The sequence below is a fragment of the Biomphalaria glabrata genome, chromosome 1 (assembly GCF_947242115.1).
Source record: "Biomphalaria glabrata chromosome 1, xgBioGlab47.1, whole genome shotgun sequence".
In the NCBI taxonomy this organism is placed as follows: Eukaryota; Metazoa; Mollusca; class Gastropoda; family Planorbidae; genus Biomphalaria; species Biomphalaria glabrata.
In genome coordinates, this window is record NC_074711.1 from 89,161,832 (window position 1) to 89,183,428 (window position 21,597).

A 21,597-nucleotide genomic window follows, 5' to 3' on the forward strand; every position below is an offset into this window, starting at 1 on the left:
TAACATTTGACTAGATAGACGTCCCGGTATGCGTACAGCTATTTAAATTCAATATTAATCTCAACTTTAACTCAGAAATATTACATGTTGACAGCACATTAAATTTTAATCCAAAAATTCTGCCCCTAGACCTAGTCTATATCAAATACAAATGCCACATCTAAATCCACTATTTTTTCTGCAATCATTGTAACCAAGGTGTAATTAATAAGAATATATTTATTAATTATATAATAATATACTATTCTCTCCTCCCCCTATTCAAAACTACTGCTAGTAATAGTGTATATTCTTAGTTCTTAGCTATCCGTATTTACGGTCGGTATTTTATATAGGTCTGTGAGCTCTATTATTTCTATTAGTTTATTTTCTCTCTCTTCCTATCCGTGATTGAAGTCGGTATTTAAAAAACAACTAGGTTATTCCCCCTTTTGATAATGCTTTTGGTCTTGATCCTGATCCTTGACAACGCAGAAAAAATGGCCAGGAGTGTAAATACCGACGCTCAATGCGGATATTGCCTAGTCTAGTCAATGCATAGACGTGGTTCAATGTTTATACAGGAAAGAAAATAAGTTTCGACTTTTAAAAAATAATAGTAATAACATTCAATCACTACATCAATATATATATAGACCTATGAGCTAGATCAAATGTATCCATCATGTGTTAAAATAGTAGTGCATGTTAACACAGATAAAAAGGCTCATTCCATATGCTGGACAAATTTGTACAAAGCTCTTTCTTTCCTATTGCTATTTAGAGCTTGGAATGGGTTGCCTGGAGTCAGCTAGGAAAACCAATGACTAGGTGCAGAATTAAATGCGTGAGGATGAATGACTAGAATGATCTAGGAACACGCGTAGGACGTAATCATCTCCTTTTTTTTTTTTTTGAAGTAACATTTGTAGGCCTATTTCATAAGATAATATATACTATAGTTATAAAGAGACATATTTATAGGCTCTGTTAGTTATTAATTTTTCTGGCTGATTCAGGTAACCAGTTTTCGTCTTTATTGTATTGTTTATTTTGTCTAATTATTTCAAAATCCCAAAATCTGTCATTTAGCCCCAAATCTGTCATTTATAAGATAAGATATGGAAAGATAACTCTTCCCAATTAAATAATAAAAATTACTTTGCGCTACAAGAGAAAGGGCTTACAAATTTTATAGGCCTAATAGATCTATAATGCTTAAAACTAGAATGGTGAATTGGCGTCAACAGAGGCGGATTGGATGTCAAAAATCGGCCCGGGCATTCCTATATATATATATATATCCACTCAGCGGTGTCATACGGCCAACCGGCATCTTATACCATTTCTTGGCCGATGACTCACAGTTATACGATTCATCAGTACCCTCAGAGGTGTCGCATCTGGCAGAGAAAATCAGTAGTACCGTTGCAAGGGTGAGCGATTGGATGGTTGAGAATAAACTCAAGATGAACGAAGACAAGACAGAAATAATTAAGATTGGCACTAGGAACAATGTCTCAAAAGTTGAAAGCACAGATTCTCTCTTTATCACGAACTGCCATGTTCCATTTGTCCATGTAGTGCGGAATCTTGGAGTTTTCTTCGACTCAACACTATCTTTCGACCCACACATAAGTCAGCTCTGCAAAGGTCTTTATCTGCAGCTGCGCAGATTAGGCCAAAATCCGACCATATTTAACAACGGAGTCAACAAAAAACGCTAGCTGTGGCATTCATACTCTCCCGCCTTGACTACTGCAAGGTCGTGCTAGCAGGTATACCTGATGACAAAATAGCTAAGCTGCAACGAATACAGAACAACGCCGCTCGAATAGTCTTTAAAAAACAAACTAGACGAGATTCTGCTACTATATATGCGCTCTTGCGCACGCTCCATTGGCTTCCCGTGAAAGCGAGAATCGATTACTAGGTCGCCACACTTTGTCATCAGTATATAGATATATATATAACAACGAGATGACCTAGTAACTTAGCGAACTGATTACTCCATATGTCCCCCAGAGAGCCCTGCGCTAAATGGATTCGTATAGCTCTATTCAATATCAATCTGCAGCACTTTATTCACTACTAAGTTTCTATTTCACAACCTACACCGAATAGGCCTGGACGTCAACTGTCGTTCCGTATTCCTGACCTCACGTTACCGGTTAGGCTGATGTCCCCATTCAACCACCGGACAGGTTCAGAACAGGGGCGTAACATAAGGATGACACACCGAAATTCTTTCACAACACAGTCAGTGGTAAGTGAAAGTCAGACCCTCTGTAAAAAATAATAATTTAATTTATAAAGCGCGTTAACAAACATCAATGCAGACTCATAAGGCGCTGTTATTGTGCTAATCTATCTATCTATATAATTCTCTTCTTCCCTCAACAGTTTGGACGAGCAAGAAGTAAAGGAAAGATCACTCTCTTATTTCTGCTGATAGTAACCCCACGAAAAAAACAAGAGGGGGGGGGGGGACAAGTGGTCATTCATACGTCGCTACGGATGGCTGCGCGCTGGACTGTCAAACCCTGTCCGCTCCCACCCCCCTTCGTTCTGCGGGAGGTTTGGACTCTGAAGGAACATCCGAAACATGAAAAACATTTTACAAACAAACATTTTACTAACACTAAAGAGCAGCGCCGGACTTAAAATAAGCATTGTGGGGCCCTATGCGAAACGGATTTAGCGGGGCCAAGTTTGGGTAGGGAAACGGACAATAAGTGAAGTTTAAGAGTTTATATTAGTAAATAAATTCGTCTATGCATTTTATTCATTCTTTACTACGTACAGAATTACTTTACGAGCCTTGCTTGTAGCAAAGTCATACAGTATAGCATGATAATTCTGTTTCCTACATAGATCACGCTCAAGAATTATCAAATGTTTCAATCTATCTTTGAGAATTGTTGACCTCAAGTAATTCTTCATTAGTTTGAGGCGCGAGAAGCTTCTTTCACCAGATTCCACAATTACGGCTAATGCATAATGCCGTTTTTATTTATCGCGCGTAGGATTGACGTTTTCCATATTGAATGATACCCCAAAATGACAATTTTTGTCTATATATTTCCGTATATTTTAAGGACTTTTTCGTATATTTTGTAATTTCGGGAGATTTCCAGGAGCTCCTGGTAAATCGACAGGAGGGCGCGGCAAATCTGTTTTAAGTTATAATATATGGTTTAATTTAATAATTTATACACTTAGAATTAGCGCTGGTCCTATGAAAGTGCGGGGCCCAATGCGGTCGCATATTATAGGTTACAGTAGCCTATTATAAGGCCGGCCCTGCAACAAAAGAACAGTTTTAACATCACAAACATAAAAACGAAAGTTAAAATGACAAAATGATCTACAAGGAATTTGTTATTTTATTTGAATTGTTTTTTGTTACGTAACAAATCTTCGGACCCCCCCCCCCCCCCACACACACACACTTCCCGTGTAACAAATCATATTATAAATTTGTATGAACCCTCGTTAAGTAGGTATAGGTATCGGAACGTTTCCTAATCATTTGGGCGTATCTTAGGCCTACTTATGTGAAATATATAGGCCTGTGAGTCTTGACTTTTTTTGTTTTTGCGACAAAATGATTGGTTAACACTAAATCAGCAGACAAATGTTTCCAAACAAACCGGCAAGATAGATAGATCTAGAATCTATGTAGATTAGATTCTTAGATTTGTTAAGGTATAATTTATAATTATCTGAAGTTATACTTAAAATACTATAGACTATAGTGTCAGTGTCTATAGTAGTTAGATTTAGATCTAATATAAGATAGTCATAATATAATAAATATACTTAAACTAGACTATTTATAGTAGTAGATATTAATTTAATTATTAAGATATATATATATCTTAATTAATCTAGATAAGATAGTACTAGTAGTTAGTAGATCTAGTCTAGCAACTACTGAACTAGATCTACATCTAGATCTAGTTTAGTAGTTAAACTAGAATTTAGTACTAGAATTTAGTAGAATTACTAGTTAAACTAAAACTTAATAAAACTACTAGATCTAGATTTAGTAGTACTAGACTAGTTAGTTACTTAGTAGTTACTATAGTAGATTCTTATATTATAATATTAGGCTTAGGCACACCGTATTGTATTCGGGAACTAAGTCAAATTTTTATTTTATTTTTTTATTTGGTGACGGTTTAACTTACAAAAAAACTGAAAGCAGATTCTTATTCTGCAACTAATTTGAACTAAAGGACTATAAAAATAGCTGTGTTTCTTTGAATTACCACTCATACTCATAGTCAAGATTTTATTTTAAAATAAATCAGGTCACTTCATGCTCCTATAATAGGCTATAATAAACGCAGTTTTTGTGCTTTCTCCTTTAGCGCACATTGAGCACCGTTAAGAGACAACACTATGTTATTGCTAATAAATTATATCTGCGTTAATTAAAAATTATTTAAATTGTATTAAAAGAAGTAGATTCACTTCTGCAATATGTATTTATAGTATATTGCCTCTCTCTCTCTCTCTCTCTCTCTCTCTCTCTCTCTCTCTCTCTCTCTCTCTCTGTCTCTCTATATATATAACGTTTATAGTTTATTTATTAATATATGCCTACCTATATAATCTATGTGTAGAAACAGACAGAAATAAATCTATATTTAAATTATAGATCTATAAATTAATTATTTTAAATTAATAAACATTATATTTTCAACTAGGCTACATGTATTCTCTCTCTTTCTTTTAATTTCCATCCAAGGACCCAAGGATGTCTAGTACTCACTAGTACTAACAGTCTAGAATCTAGATCTAATTAATCTAGTTTTAAAAAAAAAATTAAAATTTTAAATTAATAATCTTTAGACCAGCTACTGCATAGAAAAATGATAGATCAGATCTATAGCTATAGTAGATCTATCTATATTATATGACTATTAGTATTAGAGATTGTGAGAGATCTGTTTTGAAATATATTTATTTTAAATTTAGAAGTAGATCTATTTCTAAGTTCTAGAATGACTAGAGTCTATAGAAGATCTAATTGTTTCTAAATCTAATAATATCTTATCTATATTGACATTCTAGATAATAGAATTCAACAGAGATATAAAAATATACTCATAATTATACTATATCTATCCTGTATTCCACCAACAGGTTTCACAAAGATGCCATTTAAATATGAGAATTCTATGAGAAGGAATAGAGGAGGTCCATATAAAACAAAACCTGCGACAGATCTCACTAGGTGGCGACTGTCTAATGTGGAAGGACGTCAAACATGGCAATATTTTGAAAAAGTAGAGGAGACACCTCGTGAACAGACTTTATTAGAAAAACATTCCCTAGGATTGGACACTGTGAGAATGCTAATAATTTAGCTATCATACTATTTAAAATTAAGCTTAGTGATATATATATATATATATATATATATATATATATATATATATATATATATATGGCCTCCTTCAGTCGTGAAGCGACTATGGATCATCTCATGGAAATGAGATGAATGCCTGGGCATTAGCTGTGGTTGGAACGATGTCGCCCACACATCAGTTCCCCCCACTCCACACAGCTGATGTATCCAAAGGAATGGCAGTGCCGAAACAGTTTAAGGTCAGTGGCATCGCAGGTTCTGCCAGAGTGTAGCACTGGGTGCTGCAAACTGCCTTAGGGTCGCCAGCTCCTGATTTTTCATAAGGGTTGACTCCCAAAGCCTTTCCCATGATTGGGTATAGCTGCAAGGCAACAGAGGTTTGAATTCAGAGTTTTCCTTCTCCTAGGTGGGGAGCCAACCATAGCTAACGAGCCCCTCCTGCCAGAAGCTTACTAGTTAAGGCGCCAGTTACTCGCCTTTGCCCCTTCTCCTGTTAGTGAGAACAGTTCCGCCGAACTCAATATCTGAGCCACACGTGAAGGCCAGGAGTTGAAGTGTTTGTCAGAGGCTATTTGAGACGCATGCCATTAGGAAGCATTTTATAGGTAGTGGAGTGCTTACATAAATTATCACTTCTGGCAATGACAACCTTGCAGGACCATATATATATATATATATATATGTGTACATCATTAGTTAGTGCCATGTCTACATCATTAGTTAATGCCATGTCTACATCATTAGTTAGTGTCATGTCTACATCATTAGTTAGTGTCATGTCTACATCATTAGTTAATGCCATGTCTACATCATTAGTTAATGCCATGTGTACATCATTAGTTAATGCCACGTCTACATCATTAGTTAGTGCCACGTCTACATCTTAGTTAGTGCCACGTCTACATCATTAGTTAGTGCCACGTCTACATCATTAGTTAGTGCCACGTCTACATCATTAGTTAGTGCCACGTCTACATCATTAGTTAGTGCCATGTCGACATGGCTATCTTAAAAAAAACATATTAACATATTAGTAATAAATATCCACAGAGTGCCGAGGCGCCAGATTTACCAAAGGCTGAGAAAGCTCAAGATGCAGCTCTAAATGGGATGAAGTTTTACTCGAAGCTTCAAGCTGAAGATGGTCACTGGGCTGGTGACTACGGGGGCCCTCTGTTTCTAACCCCAGGTAATATTCATAGAACATTTCTCTCTCATTTGGCAACATTCTTTTGAACCAGTGCGAAAATAGAGAGAAGGCTAAATGGGGCTCAGCAGAAGTGGCTGAGATGGATTTAATTAGTCACAGAGATTAGGTCACATGTAAAGAAATCCTATGCCAAACTGGCACTCGACTACTTAATGATGTTGTGACTTGCATCGCATGAGGTTTGCTAGACATGTCCTCTGACAGAATAAATAGCCCACCTCATGCGTATCAATAACATGAAGGGATGTTTTCATATGACTCGATGGTGCAGCTTCATGGCTGACCTCATGGCAGTGGACATCAGCTGGGAAGAGACTTGCCGGAGACCAATTTCTATGAAAACAGCTTGCTGAACAGCGCCGAAGTATCTTAGTCTTAATAAGTTTAAGTATGTTATTTTATTTTGATGTATATATAATTTTTCTTGCAGGCCTTGTCATTGTTTGTCATATTTCAAGGACACCCTTCACAGAACATCAAAAATTGGAGATGATTCGTTATTTGAGATCTGTTATGTGCCCTGATGGAGGTTGGGGCCTGTAAGTAGTTCTAAAATAGAAAAAATTGAGGACTTTTTTTTCTGATTACTATTATTTTTTAACATGAACTAATTTTCAATTACGATTTATTCAGATTAACCAAGACTGTAATGTCAATGGAACAAAACTTGTATTCTAATAGATTTGTCAGATTGCAGGGCAGTTCAGAATGCATCTAATTTGTTTTAACAGACACATTGAAGGACCTCCAACAGTTTTTGGATGTACGTTAAACTATTGCGCTATGAGAATGCTGGGAGTGTCTAAAGATGACCCTGACCTTGTCAAAACTAGAACTCTGCTGCATAAGCTTGGTGGGTTATTGTTCTTTTACTTTTCAATTACTTACAGCCCGTTACCTCTATTTGGAGTATGGGCCGCCAACAATACATCTCCCTAGTGCTCTGTCCCGGGCCATCCTTTTGTGACAATCTAATCGTTTATCAATAAGATAGTACAACAGTATCATGTATGAATTGTTTAGCTTCTGTCAAGTTTGATACATATGTATATATATATGTATATATATCAACATTTATTGTGTAATAATTGTAATCATATAGTGACTTGAAATTTCTGCTACAGGTGGTGCTGCTGGTATACCATCATGGGGAAAGTTTTGGCTGTCGGTTTTGAATGTTTATAGCTGGGAAGGTTTGAACTCCTTGTTTCCTGAAATGTGGTGAGTTTGAAGTGGAATCTTCATCAAAATATTTTAATTTATTTACAAGCGAACTCAGTACATAATATCTAGGTGCACCTTATATATTTTAAATTATCTTGTCAAACAATTTCTTTCTTTCAGAAATGAATTAAAGTTTTTTTTTTAAATATTAAAGCTTTAACAACAAAGTTTCATAGATCCAATTTTTTCAATTAAGTATAAGAAATATGTTAAAATAGATGGCCCTCCATACCAAAAATTTTTTTTCCTTTAAATGTAACAAAAATAAAATAAAATTTCGTTTTGTACGTAAATTTACTAAATGTTATAATAAGTAATTTTTCGACAAAACTGATCAATTAAAACCTGCCATGTCTTTCTTGGTGTTAACCATGAGCCAAAACTGCTTGAATTACATTGTGTATGTATAGGAGAAGTGTCAGGCTTTGCCCTGTATGCTTGTAACTTTGGCATACAGAAAACCAAAAAAAAAAACAACTGCTTAGACTTTATTTGAACCTTTTAACAAACGAGTTCATAACTCACTAACAAAACCAGTTTTAAATAGTGTTTGAACATTATTTGTGCATATTGTTGTGTTTATTTACTTCACCAGATATAATTGGATCAATTACTTTACCAGATATAATTGGATCCTTTACTTTTTCAGGATTCTACCCAAATGGTTACCCTTCCATCCATCCAAATTGTGGTGTCATTGTAGACAAGTCTATCTTCCCATGGCTTACTGTTTTGGAAGAAGGATTGCTGCACCTGAAGATGATATAATCAGACAATTAAGAAAGGTATTCACATTTGTGACATTTTACTTTGTGTGTTTGTGTTAAGATAAAATCATGTATTTACTGGATATCAGTATCCAGTAGGATATAATTAGGGCATTTCTTTTTGGTTTTTTAATTTTATTTCAATTGAGAAAAAAAAAAGGAATAATTTTATTGTATATAAAAAAAATTGATTGTATTATTATTTTATATTTATATGAAGTCTTTCTCAGACAGGTTGTTGGCAGAAATATTTAAGTGAACATCTTGTTCAAAACAAACTTTATTCTTTTATGTGAATCTTCTTGTCTAGATCAACTTTTAGTTCATCATTGTTTCAGGAAATTTATGTGGAAGACTTTGACCAGATCAACTGGCCAGCACAGAGGAATAATATTTCCCCAGCTGACTTGTACTCACCACACTCTTGGCTTTTGGATCTAGCTTACAGTAGGGCATCACATTTTAATTCATTTCCTTTAGAAGGGTGCAGATAATATTTTGTCTACTTTTAATGTAATATTAGTATAAGTTGACTGCATGGGTGTGTGTGTGGGGAGGGGGGGGGTCGTGTTTCAAAATTCGGCAAGGGCAGGATTTCCACTGTTTTTCTACCAACTCCAAGAATAACATTTCTAGGGTACAATAAATGTCCAAAAGAATGAAGGGTCAAAGTGTAATGACGATTAATTACATATACACACACATATATATAGATATGGGAAGGGGGAAAACCCTCCCTGAAAAAAAATCCTAGCTACTCCCTTGGAAGACTGTCTTTTGCCTTGGATAGAATCTCTTGCAATGACAGGCCTGTCCATTCTTTTATGGACAGGCCTGTCCATTTTTTGTCCATTCATCACGTTCTCTGTCGGCCCGTTGTTCTTTTCCTGGTACTGTTTCCTGCAGGAAGGTTTTGCAAGCCCTGAGGACCTTGTGATATGGCCATTGAGTTTTAGTTTTCATTGTTGACAGTAGTTAGCAGGTCATCGTGGGGTCCAGTGGTTGTACTAATCTTGTTTCTAATCACTAATCTCTTCCTTTGTGATGCTGTCTTGATGTGATACTTAGAATCTATGATAGAGACAACATGAATATAATATTTTATACCTTTGAATTTGAATGTCTGAATAATAAACCTTATAAAGCTTTCAAAATTTAATTCATTTGCTTAAAAAAGTATTATTCGTTGATATTTAAAAAAAATTGTCTGTTCCTAATTGTTATATCTTTTTTGTTGACATAATTTGATGTTTGTTCACAGAAATCCTAAATGTGTATGAAAAAGTTCATATTGGGTTTATAAGGAAGATTGCTCTGCGTTCCATGTATGACCATATTTGTGCTGATGATAAATTCACAAAGTGCATTAGTATTGGACCTGTAAGTTACATATTTTTCAAACATTACAGACATATTGTGTATTATAGGCATTCTCATTGTGTGTACAATGTAGTACAGGTATTAATTCTTGTATTCAATTCTGGTGGCATTCCATGGTATATAGTGCACATTTTTAATCAATGATCCAAAACTTTTTATTATTATGAATATAAAAAAATTATTTCATTCATTTGAAAAATACCAAACAATAAATATATATTTTATAGAGGATAAAACAGTTAAATCTTCTTTTAAAAATGGTGTGCATTGGAAAAAAAAACTTTTTGAGATCTAAACATAAAAATTGTCATGGGGGCCTCTAAAAATACATATTTGACTTATTTTTGAATGATTAGTGGGTCATTTAATTTTATGTTTTGCTTTAAAAGGTTAGTACTTACATGCTCATAATAGTCAAGCCTATCCTTGAGCCACAGTTAGAAAGTTTTCCTTAAAAAATATACTTAGCATTATCAAGTGAATTTCGTCCCATCTTTGCCCAGTTATTAATCTAATGAGGCCTGTCTTCAAGTCTGAAGATTATTGAGGAATGCAGTATTTCCCATGGCTGTAATAAACAATAAGACTAAGACTGCTTTTTTTATTCTTATGGAAATTTGTTGTGATTACAAGGAATTTTTTTTTCATATAAAAACAACACAACAGAAACATACACATAAAATACAACAGACATGACATAAAGAGTTCATTCAGCAACTACACACTAGCATCTTGGTGCTTTTCATGTTTCCTGATATAGTCTGACCAAGTGAGGTACAAACAAGTTTTTGTACCGCTTTGTTCTTGTTTTGATTGACAGCAGTCACCCACTTTGCGAAGACCTGACATAGTTCTGATGGAGCAGGTGGCCGCTGTCTTCCAAGATTTTTTCGATTTTTTTTTAGACATTTTTGTTCAAAAAGTTCCTTTAAATGTGGTAATGTTGTGAGTGTAATTTTTGATGCCCTTTTTATGATGTTTTCTAGACGGCGCAACAGTTTAGATGAAGCGTTGCCTTGCCAACAAGTTATTCCTTATGTTAGCAGATTTCATATAGTCGCGCTGTAAAAAGTATCTAGGATCATCTTGTTTAGTTTAAAGCTATTGAGTTAGTATAGAAAAAAAAGTCGCTGGGCTGTTTTCTTTGTCAGAGTTCTAAGGTGGTCTTCCAACGAAAGCTTGTTATTAATGATAACGCCTAGATATTTATAAGCCTTCACTTGTTCTATAGATCTAGTTTATACTTGTTTTTACTTTAGATTTCCAAAACCATCAACATGTTGATTAGATACCATGAAGAAGGTCCTTCCAGTAAAGACTTCCAGTTACATCAATACAGAGTTCAGGATTATTTATGGTAATAACATAAGCTCAGTGCTAGGGTTTATACTATTATACTGTAAAAATAAAATGACAATTATAAAACTACAATTTCAGCAAGAAATTTTAAAAAGAATCTGATAGACATGTTTTTTTTAATTTCTAGGCTTGGCTTGGATGGCATGAAAATGACAGTAAGTCTCTATAAAGATATTGTTTAATAGACTTTTCTTTATTAGTGTTAGTAGTTTGTCATGCAATTGAATCGTTATAATTAAGGTACTTACATACTTTCCTGTTTTATTACAGGGAACCAATGGGAGTCAGTTGTGGGACACAGCCTTTGCAGCACATGCTTACTTGGAGGTAGAAAATTTTTCAGTTTAACTCTTCAGTTTCGAACAGGACACACACCTCTGTTAAATTACGTTCTTAACAAAATAAATTACAAAATAAACTCCACATAAATAAATTCCCCTTTGTAGACACTGCGCCCACCCTTATGAAACCGTAAACCATATCCTTTTTGAATGCCCCTTCCTAATCCACTCCTTAGGCTGACCCTACTACCACTACAGCCCAACATAACCAAAATCTTGTACGGCAGTGCTGAACAACTGAAGAGAACAGCACACTATTTTACCTTGGCACAGTCTGCAAAAGAGCTGGCTAGAAGAACACTTCAGTTAATTTTTATATTTAAAAAATCATAAATGTGCAGCTGAGTGGCTTAGATGGCTTGGCTGCTTAATTGAGGGGGCTTGTGTTCAAATCCTGATAGTTGAATGGTCATGTGGTATGCACTCCAGACTAATCAAAATGTTACTGGATTCAAACCCTAACTGCTGCTGCTGAGATTCTGCAGAAAGTTTGGGCTTGGATGTAATAATCTTCATTACTGAAGGAAAATTAGAAACTTAATCAAGTAGGCTTACATCTGTATACAAAAGGTCATTTTTTAATTCATGGTATGACTTGAGCTGAGTTGTGAATGCTGATTATCAAAAGGCAGCACAGGAGCCTCCCATTTACCCTCTAACACCACGCATTCAGAAAAGTGATTGGACCAGAGTGCTTTGAACATGCTAGCATGCTAGAGAAGCATGGAAGATTTGATAAAAAAGCAATAATAATAATACTGTTGTTAATAAATGTCAACTAACATGTCTCTTCGTTATATATATATATATATATATATATATATATATATATATATATATATATATATATATATATATATATATATATATATATATATATATTATAGCAAAGAGACTTATTTCATTAAACATTTATATATTATACTATTACATTTTGTAAGTTGCAAAGGGAAAAGATCACCTCTCGACTTAAAATCCACAGATTATGTTTTATGCACAAGAATTTAATCCCAGATATTTTTCATCAAAAAAGTAATTCTTATGTGTACATTATTTTAGTATGCAGTATAACTATTTGTGGATTGGTATACTTTTTTATTGTTGAATTTAGGCTGGAGCTTACAATAAACCTGAGTTTAAAGACTGCTTAGTTTCTCTGCATGAGTTTCTTCGAATCACACAGATCCCAGAAAACCCTCCCAACTATAAGAAGTATTACAGACAAATGTCTGAGGTTAGTCATTTTATGGTGCAACTTTAACTATTTATTGCCATTTGTTATTGTTAAATCAGTCAAAATGCTTATATTTAACTTTATTTTTCTTTTTTTCATTGGTCTCTTCATTTAAGCGACAGCAAAAATTGTTTCTGTTATTAATAATGTCATTGAAATTAACAGCATAAAAAATACACTTAAAGGATGAGACTTTTTTTGTTCATGACCCCCTTAGATTTAATATCTCATTTTCTAGGGAGCGTTTCCTTTCAGTACTAGAGATTGTGGATGGATTGTGGCTGACTGCACAGCTGAAGGAATCAAAGCTGTCATCAAGTTACAAGAAAAATGTCAACTTAAGAATTTGATTGCAAAGGAAAAGTTGTACAGAGGAATAGATGTGGTAAAATATTATACATTTACAGACATGCCTACAGTCCCGCATTATGCGGAACCGTCCCGCAAAAGCATAAAAAAAGCTCACATGTTCCGCCGTTCCGCATTCACAATTTTTTGTTCCGCCAGGTCTGAATTCCGACACACACAAAAAGTCGCAGATTTTTCATTATTTATTAATAGTGTGAAATGAAAATACTGAATGCAAAATAAAATATATATAGGTCTGTGTTTATTGTTTACATTTCATCTCCCGGACCCGGTGTGTCCTAAATTTACGAAGAAATTGTTGAGCTAGATCTATATAGACATAGATCTAGTACGCTAGGCTCTAGGTCTAGATACTAGATCTATTCTTAGAATCTAGTAAGTTAAGTAAGTGCTAATAAGCCCTTTCTTTTCCCGACAATGGCTCTACTAGATCTAGGTCTAGTAGTACTACTAGTAGTAGTACTTTTGGCAAAGTAGTAGTACTACTAGATTCTAGTACTAGTCTAGACTAGATGATCTATTCTAACACTAACTCAACTGGTTTCTTGGGTTTCTAAGTCTAAGTAATCTAAGACTAAGAAAAGGATGTAAAAAAAAAACGTTATTAAAGATCTATATCTAGACCTAAATGTAATTAATTAACTTAGACACAGTAAGTTGTAAGGATAAGGCCTAAATAAGGCTATTAGTATATATCTAATCTACTTATTAGATTCTACATAGTCTAAATTAGTATCTAGATCTAGCACTAGATTAGTAGATAAAGATTACTATAGATAAATAGATGATACTTAATCTAGATCTATCTACAGAAATAGAAGGTGATAGATCTCTAGATTTCTATGTATCATTATGTAATAAATTTAGTTCTCAATAAGTCCATAGGCCATAGATCTAGACATAAATTTTTAGATCTATAAATATTATAATTATTATAATCTGTGTTCTTAGACTTAGAGGACTTATTTAGAACTATTGATTTCAAACAAAGGACATATTATTAATTAAAAGTTTTCTTACTTTTAATTATACTATTTTAACTATTTACATCTAATGTATAAGAAGCAAACTAGTATTGTTATTAAAGTAATATAATTGAAGTTTTATTTATATTGCAAACATTATGGCTGACAAACGTAAACGCGCATGTTCCACATTGGGGCCCAACATTCCACATTTTCAACCTGAGTGTTCCACATTCTGGGTCTTGGGGGTAGGCATGTCTGCATTTATAGTTATCAATATCTTGTTTTGTTTGTTTTCTGTTTTCTGATTTTCCTAGCCTGGTAGGCCAAGAGAAATCTGGGATCGTGTAAGATAAAAGTCCCAATCACTTGACCATGCAGCCTTCTTGTATCTTTCCTTTTTGTTTCTGTCTAATCAGTTAATAAAAAATTAATGTTGTTACCATCAGTACTAAGAACTAAACTGATACAAGCTCAGATTGTGTTTGATGTAGTCTTGTCATATAAAAAGCAACCATAATTTTATGTCCACTAAGCTTTTAGGAGAGGATTGTTAAGGTTAGAAACATTAATTACTATTCTAGTTTTTTAAATGCTCATAAAAAATTTTGTTTAATAATATTAGTGTATAAGAAACTAAAAAAGAATTTATTTAAGGAATGGGATCGATTCAAATTTTTAAAGACTCAACTTCAGATGCTTCCTGAATTTAATAATAGACCAAGATATTTATTTCAATGTCTCATCTTGTCATAGAATCATGTATAATATAATCATTTGTTTTAACATCTGAGTTTTAATAGGTATTTGATAGTATATATTATTTTTTTTTTTTTAGATCTCATTGAGTGTGATATTTTCATTCCAGATTTTAGATATGAGATGTGATGACAAAGGTTGGGCCACCTATGAAAACAAGAGAGGGGGGCGGATGCTGGAATTGTTAAATGCCTCTGAAGTTTTCGGTAAGTAGATCATCTTTAGTTTTTACTACTATATTTAAAAATAAAATTGAGACATATTATAGGAACTTCTATCAGAAAGATGTTAGGAGATGTATCAAACAATATCTTTTTTTTTTTTTGGAATCACTTTCTCTAGAACAATCTGGTGATATATTCCCCATGACTAATTGGTTCACTTTCTTACTAGGGGACCTATAAACTTTAGAGTTATGAATTTGTCAACTGATATGCCACCAACCAAGCTCCTAATGTAATATTTTTTTACAAGATTCTGTCAAGTTTTATTTGCTTTTAATCATGTCATTTCATAAATGTCCTTTTTGGTTCATGATTTTCATTGAGATTTTAGATCTAGATCTTCTTATTTTATCTTATATAATACAAACGTTACTTCAAAAAGGAAGATGATTACGTCCTACACGCTACACATCTAGTCGTGCTTGTTAACCAAAGACTTAAATTCTGTCAAGTCACTGGTTTTCCTGGCTGACTCAGGCAACCCATTCCATGCTCTAATAGCACTATATCTTTTGTGTCTTTCTGAGTATTTTATTAGATTTTGTTTTTGTATTTGAAGATTATGGTTCAGTGTTTTATGTATAATTGCTACTTCATTTTTGAATCCTGAAGGCTTTCTAAATTTAGTGATTTTACTAAAGGGGTTATTCTAGTCAAGTGTGAATATTCGTTTGTTATGAATCTCACTGCTCTATTTTGTGTCTGTTCCAGTTTCTTATTTTCTTGAGTTGAGGGTCCCAAACATTGGATGCATATTCTATTATTGGCCTAACCAAGGTTAAATAACATTTTAGTTTTATGTTCTTATTTGATTTATAGATGATAGGATGTATACACAGAAAAGTATATTCTTGTTTTATTCATCAATTTCTTATCTAAGTTTAATGCAATGGAACATCTTGTAATCAAAAATGTATTTAATCTTCCTAGTAATCAATGTTCAGTCAGTGACACAAAATAAATACCAATTATTGTATCTTTAAATTAACAGCCAAAATAAAGTGTAATTCCAAGAAGATAAATATTTATGTCAGAAGGTGTGTTATTTATAAGATATAATGACTTTCACTAAAACAACTATCACAGTCTGATAATTCTATACAAGACTCTTCTGTCTTTGAAAACTGCTAACATTCATTGAACTTCTTTTTGCTCAACAACTTTTAGTAGGCTTATTACTATTGTAATCATTTTGTGTTATGGTAAAACAGAGACACCACATAAACATGAGACCCAGCATAGCATTGTGTTTCACTCAGACACAGCTAGCATTTTTTTTTCGTGAATGATGCCTTTCTACAACTTCTAAAATCCTTATGGACAATTCTCAACTAATACACCACCAATTTATCAGAGCTGGACACATTTGTCATCTCTTCTCTGTGGATGGTTGTCTAGTCCCCTGCTATGAACTGTCATGACAATGTTTGTAAAATGTTATACATGTTTCGCATGTTCCTTAAGAGTTGAAGATAGTTTACTTCCTAGTCCAAACCTCCCTCACCACCACGGGGGATGGGAGCGGGCAGGGTTTGAACCCGGGACCATCGATAAATCCAAACCACAGTCCAGTGCGCAAACTGCACGACCAGGCAGTCAATAACTTGTTTTAAAAACCATTTTCCAGGAGCTTGAGACATAAGCATTATCCTTTTTGTAGCCAATTTGTATTATCGTTTTTATTTGTATTTTTTTTTTTGCTTTGTATACTTTTTATAAAAACAATAATAATGCTAGAGAAAACACTTTTATCATTTATCTAGATCAAGATTTTTTATCAGTACTGTATGCATTGTGTTCAAAGCCAAATATAATAAGTCACAAATTACTATTAGAGATATTGAGTATAATTGCTTTGGCATTTATAGCATATTTTTCTTTTATACATTTTGGTCTTTAAAACTGCATGTGACTAAATGCATTCCATATAATTAATCCATCCATTCCAGTGGCGCTACAGCCAATGCTTTAGCACATCTCTCCATTCTAATCTATCCTGTTACTCTACGTCTCCAAGGCCATGCTTTAGGCTGTTGTAGATCTGCCTCTATATCTGTGTGGTCTACCTTAGATCACATCTCTCCATTCTAATCTATCCTGTAACTCTACGTCTCCAAGGCCATGCTTTAGGCTGTTGTAGATCTGCCTCTATATCTGTGTGGTCTACCTTAGATCACATCTCTCCATTCTAATCTATCCTGTGCTCTACGTCTCCAAGGCCATGCTTTAGGCTGTTGTAGATCTGCCTCTATATCTGTGTGGTCTACCTTAGATCACATCTCTCCATTCTAATCTATCCTGTGCTCTACGTCTCCAAGGCCAGGCTTTAGGCTGTTGTAGATCTGCCTCTATATCTGCGTGGTCTACCTTAGGGGCGCCTGCTTTTTGGGGATGAACAATTTTTGCTCCTTTGTTCTCTGACACTCTTTCGAGGTGACCTGCCCAACATAATCTGTTCCTTTTTATTTCTGTCACTATGGATGGGTCTTATATAAAAGTAAAGTTCCCCTCTTTCAGACCTTGTGGTCTATAGGGCAAATGATGTAAAGGTCATCTGTCTCTGTGGCCTACGGTTAACAAGGGTGTCATGTGGCCAGCACAACGACCAACTGCCTTTACTTTTCCCTAACTAATGTCAGGTACCCATTAGAGCTGGGTGGACTCAGAGGCGCCCGAAGATCCCGAAATTAAAAATCCCAGTCTTCACCAGGATTCGAACCCCCGTCCCCGGTTCGGAAGCCAAGTGCTTTACCGCTCAGCCACCGCGGCTCATATGGGTCTTATATAGCTGGTATATTTCTTGTTTGGTGCTAGTCCTCTATCCAATTTCCTTATGTGTGTCACCATACATTTTTCTGAGGACTTTCCTTCCATATATTTAATAGACATTGCTAATCTGTTATTTCAGGAGACATCATGATAGACTATACTTACGTGGAGTGCACCTCGGCATGCATGCAATGCTTAACTACATTCGCTAAGGCCTACCCAGAGTATCGCAACTATGAAATTCAAACAGCTCTACGGGAAGGCCTCAAGTATATTGAATCCAAACAGAGACCAGATGGCTCATGGGAAGGCAGTTGGGGTGTCTGTTTCACGTATGGTGCCTGGTTTGCTCTTGAGGGCTATGCTTGCATGGGCTACACCTACGGCAGTGGAAACAAAGTTCCTAGTGCAGTGAAGAAAGGATGTGATTACTTAATCTCTAAACAAATGGAAGATGGGGGCTGGGGAGAAAACTTTGAATCTTGTGAGATTAGAGAGTATGTCAACAGTGAAACATCTCAAGTGGTGAACACATGTTGGGCTCTGATGGGGCTGATGGTCGTTAGGTAGGTTGATTACCTTTTAACTATTAATTTGTTTGTTTTTCTATCACCTCTTAGAACAGGCTATTGAGAATGTTTTACACTTTTTCAGTAATTGATTTTGAAATTCTTGCATTTCTTTTTGAAATTATGTGTACATTTAAGAAGTATTTGTAGTAAATGTTTTGTAAATCTTTCTTACTGAAAGTTTGCTTTCTCCAGATATCCTGATCTTGAAGTAATAGAAAATGGAATCAGACTTGTGATGTCTAGACAGTTACCAAATGGGGACTGGCCTCAGGTATGATAGTGCGTCGGTTAATTTAGAGATGTAACTAGTGTGTTAAGTAGAAAAACTCAATCTACTTTTATTGGCAGGCTACCTACATTAATTTAAAAGTATCAATTAATTATCATTGTTCATTCTATGATTCATCAAACTAAAGCTCTTATTATTTTGTTCACTTTTAGGAAAATGTCAGTGGTGTCTTCAATAAATCTTGTGCCATTAGTTATACATGTTACAGAAATGTCTTCCCAATCTGGACTCTTGGAAGATTCGCAAGACAGTATCCAGAAAGCTCATTAGTTCGCACGTGAACAGTCATTCATTTGTAGAAAAATGTGCCTCACACAATGTTTCTGTTTATCAGTATTTTTTTAGATAATTTATTATAATGTGCAATTAGTAATTCATCATCTTTGAAAAGAGTGATCAGATTTGTACTGGCATATACAAATGTATAGCATGTGTAATAAACTAGCAAAAAACTAACAGTGATGTATTTGCATGCTACTAATGCAGGACTAAATGTTTATTACTTGTTACAGCATCTATCTGTAAGACTAAAACTGTTTTATTGATCCTGATTGGAGATTTTTTTGTGTGATTTCAATGACTCTTTATTTTCAATTTAAAAAAACAGTACTATTTAAAACATGCCAATCTAAGAAGTTGATTTAGAATGCAACATAATGAGTTGTATGTTGTTGCACAACCTCAGTGTTGTGGGACCAATCCTTAAACATCTAGTGCTCAAAGTTGTTTGTTATTTTGGTTCATCCTTTGACATTTTTCATTGGGGTGCTGTGACAGTTTGCTTAACCAAATCCCTACATTTTTCTCGGTCAGCAGTTCTTAGTAGGATAGGAAGAGAGAGGCTGGTCCATTCTTTTACATTATCCAGCCAGCTTTTCTTGGACCTTTTCTTCATGCTCCCTCTATTGTACCTTGAAGGATGTCTTTAGACAGCGAGACATGTCTTACAATTATGACCACACCACCTCAGCTTTCATCTCTTCACAGTATTGAGTTCCTCCTTTTTGCCAGCCTGAGTGTTGACTTGTAACAATGCAAACTCATTTGTCTTCTTTTTTCTGGTATGTGATTCCCAGCATTATTCTGTAACATTTGCTCTCAAAGGCTTGAATTCTTTCAGTGTCCAACTTTCACAATCATATAGAAGTACAGAAACCACTAGCAAAGAATACAGCTTTAATTTTACTTGGAAGCTGACGTTACTCTTCCATATTTTCCACAGCTTGCTCATGGCAACAGATGCCAAGCTTAGGTGGGTTTTTCTCTTTCATTTATCCTCCATCTCTTGTTATGCTTGACCATAGGTAGTTAAATCAGCCAACTTCTAATGTTGGGCCACTCAACTGTATATGACATCTCGTACTAATCCCACCACAAACTTGTATTTTTCTTTTTTTTTCCTGCATATTTTGGTTACTATTGAAGTAATAGACTCTGTATGTATCCGTGGACATCTCATAAGTTCAAATTAATTGCCTAAAACAAAAAATTCTAATAGAATAATAATAGCATCTGAAGTAGAGGTTACTACTTTTGCAAACAAAAGATACTCAAAAAAAAATCAATCTTGATCTCAGAATTGTCATGCTGTATCTTAAAAGATGCAGAATCTAATTTCCTGTCAGATTCCTCCTGCTGGATATGCTTGGGACCACACAGCCACCTCATGATGATTGAAACATGCACATAACAAATATTATTGACATGGGAAAATGACAATAACTAAAAGTTTAGTGTTGAGGATTTTGTATCTGTTTAATTGTAGAGGTGTGCTTTTTTTTTAAAAGGGATGATAATGTGCTGTCGTACAAATACTGTCAGAAGGATTGTACCTACTTTATGGGGACACTTAATTTTTTTTACAAGTATTGTTAAGGTTACCATGTGACCGTTGTGTGTTGTGCATTTTATGTCATTAGTATTATATGTAACCAGTTAACCTTTTCTTTTCCTTGTGAAATTTCAACATTTTTCTTAAATCTAGCAGCACCAATGGCCAAACTCATGGCTAGTATTGTCAAGTTATTTTAGGTTAACTTCTATTTCCTGTGACTTAAGTTGCTGATTTGCATTAACTTTTTTCCCTTCTGTCTACTATTAAAAACTTGTTATAAGTTTTATTTATTATATAGATATTTTTTGGGGACATTGTTTTTTTAAAGACAACGTGGAAGTGAAACTTTTATTCATCTTCTAAAATATAAATTTGAACTCTGCCACTAAGTACCAATGACAAGTCATTTGATAAGGGTTTAAAATCTAAAAACAATGTCATCTAAACATGAAATGAAGGGAATATCAATTCTATTCTTTTGGTTTACAAAATGATTCTTTTTTATAAAATTGTAGCTTGTTTGATAAGTTTAAGTAGAAATAAAGGCGTTTGTCTTTTAAAAAAAACACTGTTGTAATTACATAGTTTTCTCCATTTATTTTACTTATGTACTTATAGTTATGTAACAATTGTATTTGTATTTAAACATTACAATCACAATGAGCCATGATTTTGTTTTGCTAAATAATTTAAATTATTTAAGGCTTGATATTGAGATATTCTAATACATTTCAACCGTTAGTATAATAAAACTAGATTGTGCTACTTTTATTTGTGCAAGAATAAAAGAAACTTAACAGCTTTCTTTGTATACATAAATTCTATGTTCTATGAACATTGGTGGATGTATTGTTTTATAGGAATCATTTTTTTTCTGTGAGATTAATAAACTTTGTTGTCTCTATAGAATGCTGTCTTGTTTTTGATGCCCCTCTAATAACA

At 34.2% G+C, this 21,597-nt stretch overlaps 1 protein-coding gene across 3 annotated transcripts in view; it reads left to right on the forward strand.

Moving 5' to 3' along the window:
* The window catches only part of LOC106070452 (lanosterol synthase-like), a 30,548-nt gene extending 8,984 nt beyond the window's left edge, over positions 1 to 21,564 (forward strand). Inside the window, exons 1-18 of one of the 3 annotated variants that reach the window (XM_056018445.1) lie at positions 3,636 to 3,687; positions 5,134 to 5,336; positions 6,410 to 6,548; positions 7,000 to 7,108; positions 7,301 to 7,422; positions 7,694 to 7,790; positions 8,443 to 8,578; positions 8,899 to 9,007; positions 9,822 to 9,940; positions 11,200 to 11,297; positions 11,427 to 11,454; positions 11,570 to 11,626; positions 12,752 to 12,874; positions 13,113 to 13,259; positions 15,077 to 15,173; positions 18,100 to 18,526; positions 18,725 to 18,803; positions 18,974 to 21,564. In XM_056018445.1, coding sequence (XP_055874420.1) covers positions 5,145 to 5,336; positions 6,410 to 6,548; positions 7,000 to 7,108; positions 7,301 to 7,422; positions 7,694 to 7,790; positions 8,443 to 8,578; positions 8,899 to 9,007; positions 9,822 to 9,940; positions 11,200 to 11,297; positions 11,427 to 11,454; positions 11,570 to 11,626; positions 12,752 to 12,874; positions 13,113 to 13,259; positions 15,077 to 15,173; positions 18,100 to 18,526; positions 18,725 to 18,803; positions 18,974 to 19,102 — 2,208 coding nt within the window. In that variant the 5' untranslated portion in view covers positions 3,636 to 3,687; positions 5,134 to 5,144 and the 3' untranslated portion in view covers positions 19,103 to 21,564. Of the gene's footprint in view, positions 1 to 3,635; positions 3,688 to 4,808; positions 4,926 to 5,133; positions 5,337 to 6,409; positions 6,549 to 6,999; positions 7,109 to 7,300; positions 7,423 to 7,693; positions 7,791 to 8,442; positions 8,579 to 8,898; positions 9,008 to 9,821; positions 9,941 to 11,199; positions 11,298 to 11,426; positions 11,455 to 11,569; positions 11,627 to 12,751; positions 12,875 to 13,112; positions 13,260 to 15,076; positions 15,174 to 18,099; positions 18,527 to 18,724; positions 18,804 to 18,973 lie in introns of those variants that run through there. The other 2 variants (XM_056018444.1, XM_056018443.1) reach the window with 2 other exon arrangements.
* Positions 21,565 to 21,597: the final 33 nt, after the last annotated feature.